Genomic DNA, 12595 nt, shown 5'->3' on the forward strand with positions numbered 1-12595 from the left:
AGTAGTTTGTTCTATTTCATTGCTGAGTGATGTTTCATTATGAAAATGTCACAATTTGTAGATCCACTGACACATTGATGGACTTTTACGTTGTTTCCAGGTTTTGACTATTCAGAATAATGCTATGAACATTCATGTATAAGTTTATTTGAGAACATACATGTGCTTTCACTTCACTTGGGTAAATACCTATGAGAAGAACAGCTGGGTCATATAGTAAGCATACATTTAATTTGTAAGAACTGTCACACTTTTTTTTTTCATAGTGGTTGTATCATTTTACACTACCAGCAAAGTGTGAGGGTTTCACTTTCTCCACATTTCACAATTATTATCGGTCTTTCTAATTATAATCTTTCTAGGTGTGAAGTACTGTCCCACGGTGGTTTTAATTTGCAGTTCACTGATGCCTAATAATATCGAGCACCTTTTCATGTGCTATTGGCCACTCATATATTTTTCTTTTGTGAAGTGTCTATTCAAGTCTTCTCCATTTTTTTAATGAAATTTTTCTTACTGAGTTATAAGAGCTTTTTATGTATTCTAGGTATAAGTCCTTTGTCAGATATATGTATCATGAATTTTTTCTATGGCTTATTTTTTCATTTTCTTAACAGTGTCTTGAAGGACATAGGTTTTTAATTTTGGTAAAATACAATTTTTGTATCTTAAGAAATCACTGCTTCTAACCAAGTTCACACAGATTTTTCTCCAATATTTTTTTAAGTTTTATAGTTTTGGCTTTTGCATTTAGGTCTATAATCCATTTATAATTGATTTTTGTGGATGTTGTGAGGTAGGATTCAAGGTTCATTTTTTTCCCCCCACACAGACATACAGTTGTTTCTGCCCCATTCACTGAAAAGACTATCCTTTCCCTCATTGAATTATCTTGACACACTTGTTGAAAACCAAATGATTGTATATTTGTTCCTTTAAGCTGTATCCATGTCCTTATATCAATATTACACTTTCTTGATTACTGTAACTGTATATAGCAAGTCTTGAAATCACTAGTGTAAGCCCTCCAACTTTGTTCTTCTTTTTCAAAGTTGTTTTGGCCCTTCTAGGTCTTTAGCATTTCCATATAAGTCTCAGAATGAGTCTGTCAATTCCTAAAAAAAAAAAAAGAAAAAGCCTGCCCAGATTTAGACTGGGATTACAGTTAATTTATAGATCAATTTGGGGAGAATGAGCACCTTAACGATGTTGACTCTTCTGATCTATGAACATGGTATAGCTCTTCATTTACTTAAATCTCCTTTATCTCAGCAATATTTAGTAATTTTCAGTGTATATCTTTCACTAAGTTTATTCCTAAATACTTTGAGCTTTTAGATGATATTTTAAATATTTAAAAATTTTGATTTCCAATTGTTTGTAATTAGGATATAGAAATAATAATGATTCAACAGATTGACTTTGTATGCTGTGACCCTGTTAAATTCACTTATTTATTCTAATAGTTTTGTAGTTTGTTTTTTTTTTTTTTTTGATAGATTCCTTAGGACTCTCCGTGTAGTAAATCATGTTATATGCTAGTGGAGACAGTATTACTTTGTCTTTTCCAATTTTAAAGGCTTTTATTTCTTTTTCTTATTGCACTGATGTGGGTCTCTGGTGCACTATTGAATAGAAGCAGTGAGAGTGGACATTCTTGCTTGTGACTGATCTTATGGAGAAAGTGTTCAATATTTCACAGTTAAGTATGTATTAGCTGTAGATTTTAATAGATGCCCTTCATCAAATTGAGAAAATTCCCTTCTTTTCGTAGTTTGCTGGGAGTTACCATAGTGTTGATCTTTTTTTTTTTTGGCCGCACCGCAGCATGCAGGATCTTAGTTTCCCAACCAGGGATCAAACCCATGCCTCCTGCAATGGAAGCATGGAGTCCTAACCACTGGACCACCAGGGAATTCCCAATAGTGTTGAATTTTATCAAATGCATTTTCTTTATCTAATGAGGCGATGTTACACTTTTTCTCCTTTATTCTGTTAATGTCATGAATTACATTGATTTTTGAATGTTGAGTCAACTTTGCATTCTTGGGATATACCCTACTTGATCATAATGTGTTGTTCTTTTCATATGTTGCTGAATTTTACTTAATATCTCATTGAGGATTTTTTAAAATAAATTTATTTATTTTATTTATTTATTTTTGGCTGCATTGGGTCTTCATTGCTGCACGTGGGCTTTCTCTAGTTGCGGCGAGTGGGGGCTACTCTTTGTTGCAGTGTACGGGCTTCTCATTGCGGTGGCTTCTCTTGTTGAGGATTCCAGGCTCTAGGCGCACGGGCTTCAGTAGTTGTGGCACGCGGGCTCAGTAGTTGTGGCTCGCAGGCTCTAGAGCACAAGCTGAGTAGTTGTGGTGCACGGGCTTAGTTGCTCCACGGCATGTGGGATCTTCCCTGACTAGGGCTCAAATCCATGTACCCTGCATTGGCAGGTGGATTCTTAACCACGGCGCCACCAGGGAAGTCCCTGAGGATTTATTTTTGCATTTATATTTATGAAAGATCATGGTCTATAATTTATTTTCTTGAAATATCTTTTCAGAACTTGGTATTAGGGTTATGGTGGCCTTATAAAATGAGTGGAAAAGCATTTACTCCATTTTCTGAAAACCTGTGTGTAAGTTTCCATTGTTTTCTTAAATATTGGATATAATTTAACTGTGTAACCTTCCGGGAATGGGGATGTTTATTATTATGAATTCAAATTTTTAATAGACATATAGGGCTATTCATTTTCTATTCTTTTTCCTCTCGAGTCAGACTTTGATAAGTTGTGTTTATCAAGGCATCTGTCCATTTCATCTAAATTGCTAAATTTATTAGTATAAAGTTTTTCTCAATATTCCCTTGTTATCTTTTTTAACATCTTTAAAATAAAACCTCTTTCATTCCTGATGTTGATAATTTATATTTTCTCATTTTATTTCTTGATTTGTGTTACTTGGCGATTCATTTGATTTATCTTTTTCAAATTTTGGCTGTATTGATATTTTCTGTTGTTTGTGCTTTATTCCATTTCATTGATCTTTATTATTTATCTCCTTCTAATTACTTTGGGCTTAACTTGCTCTTCTTTTTCTAGGTTCTTAAGCTGAAAATACAGATCACTGATTCCAAATTTTTCTTCTTTTCTAATATAAGCATTTAAAGCTATAAACTCTCTGAGCACTGCTTTAGCTACATCCTGCAAATTTTGATGTGTTGTGTTTTCATTATTTTTCAGTTCAAAATATTTTCTGATTTCCCTTGGAGTTTCTTCTTTGATGCATGAGTTATTTAGAAGTGTGCTGTTTAATTTCAAAGAACTGGGGATTTTCTAGGTATCTTATTATTACTGGTTTTTATTGTTACAGTCAGAGAAAAATATTCTGTAAATTGTAATCCTTTGAAATTTATTGAGACTTATTTTATGCATATGGTCTGTCTTGGTGGATGTTCCATGTGCACTTGAAAAGAAAGTGCATTTTGCAGTTAGTGGGTATAATGTTCTCTAAATGTCAACATGGTTGATAGTGTTATTCAGATCTATATCCTTATTTTCTCTATCCTTGTTCTATAAATTATTAAGAGAGGAGTGTTAAATCTCCTACTATGATTTTGAAGCATTACTTTTTAAAAAATATTTATTTATTTATTTTTGGCTGTGTTGGGTCTTCGTTGCCGCGCGTGGGCTTTCTCTAGTTGTGGCGAGAGGGGGCTGCTCTTCATTGCAGTGAGTGGGCTTCTCATTGCGGTGGCTTCTCTTGCTGCGGAGCATGGGCTCTAGGCAGCGCAGGCTTCAGTAGTTGTGGCTCGCGGGCTCTGGAGTGCAGGCTCAGTAGTTATGGTGCATAGACTTAGTTGCTCCACGGCATGTGGGACCTTCCCAGACCAGGGATTGAACCCGTGTCCCCTGCATTGGCAGGCAGATTCTTAACCACTGAGCCACCAGGGAAGGCCCCTTACTAGGATTTTGGACTTGTTATTTCTCCCTCATTTCTGTCCGTTTTTTTTCTTCATATATTTTGAAGCTCTGTTTTAGGTGCATACACATTTTTGACTTTTATGTCTTTCTGATTATTTGAATCTTTTGATTATGAGATCTCCAGCTCTCTATAATACACTTTGTCTTGAAGGACTTTCATATTATTATAGCCACACAACTTTCTTATGCATACTAGTTGTATGGTAAATATTTTGCCTTTAAAAGCATCTATCTGTGTTTTTAATTTAAAGTATATCTCTTAGATAGCATATAGCTACTTCTTACCTTTTCATCTAGTCTAACAAAGCTATCCTTTTATTCAGAGTGTTAGTCCATTTACATTTAATGTAATTACTGATACGGTTGGTTTAAAGTCCACCATATTGAGGCTCTTTAAAAAACTAAAAATAGAGTTACCACATGATCCAGCAATCCCACTCATGGGCATATACCTGGAGAAAACCATAATTTGAAAAGATACATGCACCCCAGTGTTCACTGCAGCACTATTTACAATAGCCAGGACATGGAAGCAACCTAAATGTCCATTGACAGAGGAATGGATAAAGAAGATGTGGTACATATATACAATGGAATATTACTCAGCCATAAAAAAGAACAAAATAAGGCCATTTGCAGCAACATGGATGGACCCAGAGATTGTCATATTGAGTGAAGTAAGTCAGACAGCGAAGGACAAATATCGTATGCTATCACATATGTGGAGTCTAAAACAAATGGTACAAATGAACTTATCTACAAAACAGAAATGGAGTTACAGATTTAGAAAACAATCTTATGGTTACCAGGGGGGAAGTGTGGGAGGGATAAATTGGGAGATTGGGATTGACATATACATCACTACTATATATAAAATAGATAACTAATAAGGACCTACTGTATAGCACAGGGAACTCTACTCAATACTCTGTAATGACCTATATGGGAAAAGAATCGAAAAAAGAGTGGATATATGTATATGTATAACTGATTCACTTTGTTGTACAGCTGAAAGTAACACAACGTTGTAAATCACCTATACTCCAATCAAAAATTTTAAAAAGTCCACCATATTGTTGTCTTCTATTTTTTTTACTCCACTGTTGCTCATTTCCTGCTTTCTTTCACATAACTTAAATATTTTTATACCCCACTGTATTTCCTTTATTGGCTTTTTTAGTTATACTCTTTGTTATTAGTATTTAGTGATTTCTCTAGGGCTAACAATATGCCTCCTTAACTTCTCAGTGCTTAGAAGTAACACTGTACCACTTCACACCTCATACCTAACCTTTCCCACTTCCTATTTCACCTTCCTATTTCACATTTTACAAATGTAAGAACCTTAGAATGGTATAATTCAGTTTACCCACTGCTCCCCACCCTGTCCTTTTACTACTGTTCCAATTTTTTTCACTTCTACTTACATTGCCAACTCTATCTAACAATATTATTATTTTTGTTTTAAACTACCAGCTATCTTTAGAAGAAATTAAGAGACAAAAAATGGTTACTTATATGTACCCACATATTTACTGTCCCTGATGCTCTTCATTCTCTTCTGTAGATATGAGTTTCCATATGATATTATTTCCCTTCTACCTAAAGAAAATCTTTTAGCATTTCTTGTAGTACAATTCTAGCAGCAATGAATTTTCTCAGCTTTCATGTATCTGAAATATCTTTATTTTATCCTCATTTATAAAGGTTTCTTTACTCAGTAGAGAATTAGGGTGACAGGGTTTTGTTTTGTTTTTTCCCTTTTAGTACTTTAAAGATGTTGTACTGGGACTTCCCTGGTGGTCCAGTGGTAAAGAATCCACCTTCCAATACAGGGGACAAGGGTTCGATCCCAGGTCAGGGAACTAAGACCCCACACGCCGCAGGGCAACTAAGTCCACGCCCCACAACTACTGAGCTTGCCCGCCTCAGCTAGAGAGCCTGCGTGCCACAAACTACAGAGCTCACATGCTCTGGAACTTGCATGCCACATCTACAGAGCCCACACACCCTGAAGCCTGCATGCCACAACTAGAGATGAGAAAACCCACACACCACAACTAGAGAGAAGCCCGCCTGCCCGCCGCAACGAAAGATCCCCCGTGCCTCAACGAAGATCCCGTATGCCGCAACTAAGAGCCAACACAGCCAAAAATAAGTTAAAAAAAAAAGATGTTGTACCACCACCCTCAGGACTCTGTTATTTCTGATGAGAAGTTAACCATTTTTAATGTTGTTCATGTGTACATTATGTGTCTTTTTTTCCCTCTACTTTCAAAGTTTTTCTTTCTTTGGTTTTTCAGCAAGTTGACTAAGATGTTCCTAGATATGTTTTTCTTTTTATTATCCTACTTGGGGATAACTGAGATTTCTATATCTGAAAGTCAATATTTTTATAGAAATTTGGGAAAATGTAGGCCATTATTTCCTCAAAGATATTTTTCTGCCCTAGTCTCACTCTTCTTTCCTTCTGAAACTCCAACTATATATACATTGGGTTGAAGCTCTTTTCATAGTCAATATTTTTCCACGCTTCAGGGTTCACTGACACTTTCTTTTGCCATTTCCAATGTGCTGTTAAGCTACCCAGTAAATTTTTCATTTCAGTTATTGTATTTTCCAGTTCTACAATTTCCATTTAGTTGTTTTTAGTAGTTTCCATTCCTTTGCTGAGATTACCTCTATGTCCACTCATTAAGCTCATATTTTCCTTTCAGTACTTGGATGCTCTGAAACTCAACTTATAGACCATCTCAGGCTCAGTTTTTTATTGACCATTTTCTCTTGACAGTGGGTCAGTTTTCTGTTTTGTTGTATGTATATTAATTTTTTACTTTATACTGGATGTTTTGGTGGCTTTCACCCAAGGACAGCTTTTACACTGCCAGCTGTGTATACTTCACTCTACAACATTGCTTACAATGTTTTCAACCTTCCTGTTGAAATCTTGTCTTGGTTGCCATTCACAGATCTGGCAGTACCACCTTTTACTCTTTCTATTATCCACTGACATCCTGATTTCTTGTGTGAATTCACTGAGAAGGCCAAATAATTTAGTTGGAAGAAATTGCTGGTTTTTAGCCAAGCAGGCTTAAATTTTAATCTTGGTCTGATACTTACTGGCTAGAGTGTCTTGGTCAAGTTATAAAATCTCCCAGTTTCTTTATCTTTAAAATAATCATAACAAATCTCCATCTTATTAGGCTTTTATGAACACTAAAGATGACATAGATAAAGCATGTAGCATATAGTACTCAATAAATTATACCAAATATTATTAAGTACTTATACCACCTGGTTCAAGTTTCTACATTGCATAAGGACTCCAGTGTCTAACTGGACAATCCATCTAAAGCTTTAGCCCACTGACTTCCTTGACTTCAATAACCTGTACCTATACTTCATTTTTGCCCATTCCCATGGCCATATTTGGAAACTGTCATCATCTGGATTTGACATCATATTGCTTTAGAAACATTAAACTTTAATAACCCAAACTTTCATCACAATTTCTCCCCTTTCCTTCCTTATCTTTTCTTCTACAAACTCTTACTGAGAACTTACTTCCTGCTGGGTCTATCAAAATGAGTGAAACAACTCTCTGTTCTGATGACGCTCAGAGTGGGATGGCAGGGACAGGCCAGTAAACGTACAGTCATAAAACCATATTTGTCATAGATTTTTGTACAGAGCACAGAATGAGTATCGAACCTAGCCTGGAGGCCCAGACTTCCTGGAGGAGATATTGCCTGAGATTATTTGTAAAGAATAAGTAGGATTTAGCTAGATAAATGCAGGAGAGAAGGCCGAGAGGATGGCGATCCCAGAGGCTAGAGGAAGCCTAACTTACTGGATGCCTGCATTACAAAGTTGAATCCAGTTAGAGCACAGAGCATAAAAATCTAGAGAAGACTCATCACAAGAAAATTTGCCAGAGTTCCCGGTAATGACTGCCTGAACCAGGGAAGATGGAATGGAAATAGGTGGAGAGGTTTGAGAGATACTTAGGAGGCAAAATTAAGACACATGGTGACTGGATATTGGTGAGGGAGGGGAAGATGTCAACAGGATTTCTGGCTACAGTGACTGGATGGATGGTGGTACCAGGTACTGAGCGGGCACATGAGAGCAGGGTTTTAGGGGAGGATGATGAGTTCAGAGTTGGATCTGTGGTGTTAATGGGACAACAAGGTAGAGATATATAGCAGACTGTTAGATAAACAGATCTGGTGCTTAGAAGAGGATCTTGGAGATGGAGATTTAGCAGTCAGAGCATAGAGATGGTGGATGAGGCCATGCAAGGGACAGGATTATTCAGGGAGCGTACGTAGACTGAGAAGATATTAAGAATGGAACACTGAAGTTTGGTCTGTAGGTGTATGTTTGAGAGTTGAATATTGCCTGGGCTTTTCCAGTCTCAAGAGTTGACAATGACTCCTTCCCTCCTCCCAGCTCCTTACCGGAAGCAGCCAGGTGCAGATCTTCCAGCAGGAAGAGGAGAAAGCCTTTGGAATCCACGTGCCGCCCAGGCCACGGGCTGGCTTGTGATTGGCCCTGGACCCCCCGGCTCAGCAGGAGGCGAAGGTGGGTGGGACTGACGGCAGGGTGGATGGGGCTGGACGTGTAAGGGTGCTGTGGCTCCACTAGCACCTCCACAAAGGCTGACTTCCCCGTGGCTGCCTCTCCAGCCAGCAGCACCGGGTGTCCCTCTGACAGAAGCAGGTCCACCACGTACAAGAGCCGTTCGGTCTACAGGACAGGAGCAGGGCTTACTGTGGCAGCTCCAGGTTAGCACAGTAATCTAGCCGAAAGTAAAGGTCTAGGAATCTGTATTAAAGCTGTATTTGCAGAACACTGCATGCATTCTGGAGACTGTGAAAACATTTCAAGGAATGGGAGCAGGTAGGCCTAGGACATGGACCGCCCCAGGATATCTCTTTGAGCCCCAACCCCAGCTACTGCCCCACTGTCCTCACACCTGAGGAGAAGGGTTGAAGGTGCCCTGAGTTCCCTTGATGCGGCTGCCCAGGTATTGGCCATTGAAGGGGGCCAGCGTCCCATCTTCAGGGCATACGTGTAGATCAAACACCAAGGCTGAGGCTGGTAGCTCAGGGTAGTTGGAGAGGCAACTAATAGAATCCCTCAGGAAGGTATCAAAGAGGGGCCAGAGCCTGCTCAGATGGACATACAGGCAAAAGTGTCAGACAGTTACAACAGTTCCATTTGTGATACACTCACACACTCCACCCTCCCCCAACAATGTCACCTGGGTTTTGACTCCCATGGGCCATTCATTCCATCTCAGCCCTCTGCATCCCCCATCCCCCACCCCTGTAGATACCTGGAGGGAAGGTGGGCTCCAAAGCCCCAGATCAAAGCAAAAAGAAAGCTGCTGACAGCCAGCAAGTGCTCCCTGCGCTTACTAGGCACAGCGTCACTGTCAACCTGGTACCGGTGCAGAGAGCTGCTTTTCGAGGACTTGAAGCTTCGGGCCACAGGATCACTATAGCTGAGGTCCTCTGCAAAGGTCACCATGGCCAGAATCGGAGCCCCAGGAGGAAAAAGGGGAGGGAGGTGGGGGAAGAGAGTAGAGGTTGGCTATTACTTCTCACTTTCAGTCCCCAGGCCCAAGTCCACCTAAGAACCTGGGCCACAGGCTCGAGCTATATCCCAGCTATCCTCAAGGCCACATAGCTCTCAAATCAGCCCTTCCCTTCACCTGGGATATGTGCCTTCTCCTTCTCATCTATGCGCAGGTGTGGGTCAAGCAGACAACGCAAGATGCGGGCCAAGCTGGTGACTTCAGCCACACCTGGGCAAACGGCCCGCTGCCCATGTACCTGCAGCAGAGAGCTGGCACCCTGGCAGGTGAGGAATCGGAATGTGGCAGGCACCAGCACTTCTGCCAGGTGGTTGAGTGCAGTGACAGTCTGGAGCTGCAGGCGGTACTCCCGGGGCAGGGCTGCCATCAGGACGCTCAGCATACCCTGCCAAGTCTGCTCCCCACCGCACCAGACTAGGGCACAACGGCCCACCACTGTGGGAGACATGTCTGTTGCATCTCCCACCTCCATCAAAAGAAAAGTACCTGGGGGTCGTGCTATTTGCTGACCATTGGGGAGGCTAAGCTGGGGGGGGTCACCCAGGAGGCAAGTGATGGAGTCCAGCCAAGCAGCACTGGGAGCCCCATCACATATTATCCAGTGATGAATCCCCACTGATTCCTGCACCTTCCCCCTTGGGCCCACAGTCTTACACCGACTGGCTTCACGAAGCAGCCTGGGGAAGACACCATGGTGCCAGCAGGGGCCCTCCAGCCATCCCAGGAACTCCTGGGGACTGAGGACACTGGGATACAGGTGAGTAATTTCCACAGGCTGGCAGCTCTGGGTTGAGGGGTCCTCCATGGCTGCCAACCGATTCTGGATCTTAAATAAGCTGCGCCAACATGTGGTCTTGCCACTGCCTGCAGGGCCCAGGAGCAAAACACCTGAGGCCTGGCCCAGGGCCTGACTCAGCTGCTCCAGGGACCCCAAAATATCAGGGCTGGGTTGCAGGCCTCCTTGCTGCAACTCCTCCACCAGCAGTGACTTCCTCAGCCTGGGGGTTACAGGCTCTGCCAGCACCTCGTTGGTGGTAGGGAAGAGCCCACAGAGCAGCTTTTGGAGGTTGTGCAGGTGGACCCCATCCAGTATGCTGAACAGTGGGGAGCGCAGCAGGGCACGCAGTAGGGCGGCCTCCTCGATGGCGGCTAGGCTGCGGGGCTGCTCGGACTCGGGATCCTCCTTGGTCACGTTTAGAGCCTGTATCATGTCTTCCAGCACCTTCTTCAGCAGGGGCAAGCGGCAGGGCAGGGGCCCAGACACCAGCTCACACTCAAGGGAGAAGAATTTGGATAGGCGGGTAGCCATGCGGGAGGCGTCCCGTATCCCCGCACCCAGCAGGGTCAGCTCTGCCACTTGCCGCAGGTCAGGCAGTGTCAATGCCACAGGCCTCAGTAGTTGGCGCAGGTTGGCAGGCATGGCAGGGCTCAGGGCACGCAGCGTCAGGAGACAGCCATAGCCAAGGCGCACGTCCACGTGACGTTTCTCAAAGAAGCCACTGCCAAGGAGCTGGGGGTGGGTGGGGTCGATGGTGCTGGTACTTCGGGAAGCTTCCTGGTACAGTGGGGCATAGAGGTGGCGCAGTTCGGCCAAGCGCTGACCCAGGGCGGAGAGTAAGCCAAGGGGCAAGTGCTGAGCTGCTTCTAACAGCAGCCAGCCGCCACCCTGCAGGGCCCCGTTCAGGTAATTGCTCAGGCTTTGGGCCTCCATCTGAGGCAAGCAGGGCACCACCACCAGCTGGCGCCCCAGGGCCTGCGCTAGCGTCTTCACCATAGCTGCCTTGCCCACACCATCAGGGCCCAGTAGGGTCCCACAGGCCACCTCTTCCAGGGCGAATAACAGCACTAGGGCCGGCCGCTCAGGAAGCAGGCTGGGGAGAGACCCCAGTCTGGGACCCAGGTACTCGTAATTGTACCGGAAAGACCGACCCAGCACATCTACCCAGCATGCAGCTGGTGACAGAGAAGTCTCAGTAGGTGCAGGAGACTTGGGACTCTGCAGGGGGCTTTGGGGAGTGGGGTGAGGCGAAGCCAGGTGGTACTTGAGTTGGCGGGCCCAGTGGAAGTCCGTCAGATCACTGACCTGGTGCTCCTGCAGCAGCTGCGCTATATCCCGGTGAGTCACTGTCATGACCAACAGGGCGCTGAGCAGGCTGGTCTGGCGGACAGAGGGCAGGGGCTGCTCACCCTGAGAGGCCCTCTGGGCCCGCAAAAAATTCACCAGTACCTCAAGCTTGCGCACGTGCATGGGGACCGCGGCCAGGGCCTTCCCTTCAAGCAGAGCCTCCTCCATGTTGGCCCGCCATACCACCTCCTCTGCCACCAGCACACACTGCCACGGGAAGGCCTGGACCAGGTCCAGCCAGTGCTGGACATACATCTGCGGGGGCGACTGGCTTTGCTGGGGCGGCTGCCTGAAGGCCTTGTCTAGGGACGGGCCCAGAGCAAGACGGGAAGCTACACAGTCCTGCAGCATGTGCACCAGGGCCAGACGCAGACACTCCTCCAGGGAGGCCAGCCACCTGGGGAGATCTGGATGCAGAGGAAGGGATGCCGGCAGCTTCACCTCCTCCCCACCTGCCCCGAGCACTGCAAGTGCCTCCACCTGAGTCTGTGGGCTTGGGCTTGACTCCCGGTCATCCGTGTTTCTATCAGTTCGGCTGGACTTGAAGCTCACGGCATGCACGTGAGGAAAACAGCGTCGTGCCCATAGCTGGGCCTCACAGGGCTCCAGCGGGGCAGCTAGCAGGGCCACCAGCTCACTGTCACTGAGGAAGAAGAGGCGGGGGAAGTGAGCACACGTGGCATAGAGCACGCTCTCCAGAGCCACGATGATGCCCTCTAGCTCCACGGAGCCCGCTTGCAGCAGTTGTTGCAGCTGCTGGCCTTGGAAGGAAGGGCTCCGCTTGGCACTGGGCACTATAAGTGACAGAACCAGGGGGTCAGCTACAGAGATCCTCATCAGGGTCCGATACTGCTCATCCATGGCCGCGAAACGGGAGCGCTGTGGT

The 12595-nt window shown here is 44.2% G+C and overlaps 1 protein-coding gene across 1 annotated transcript in view; it reads right to left on the reverse strand.

The window, feature by feature from the left end:
* DNHD1 (dynein heavy chain domain 1) overlaps positions 1-12595 on the reverse strand; it is an 86475-nt gene that overhangs the window by 21656 nt on the left and 52224 nt on the right. Inside the window, exons 24-27 of the mRNA XM_082343922.1 lie at positions 9702-12588; positions 9324-9501; positions 8961-9153; positions 8443-8731 (exon numbers count right to left, since the gene is read on the reverse strand). Of these exons, the coding sequence (XP_082200048.1) occupies positions 8443-8731; positions 8961-9153; positions 9324-9501; positions 9702-12588 (3547 nt within the window). The remainder of the gene's footprint in view (positions 1-8442; positions 8732-8960; positions 9154-9323; positions 9502-9701; positions 12589-12595) is intronic.

This window comes from Balaenoptera borealis, assembly GCF_965194805.1.
Source record: "Balaenoptera borealis genome assembly, chromosome: 11".
Lineage (NCBI taxonomy): Eukaryota > Metazoa > Chordata > Mammalia > Artiodactyla > Balaenopteridae > Balaenoptera > Balaenoptera borealis.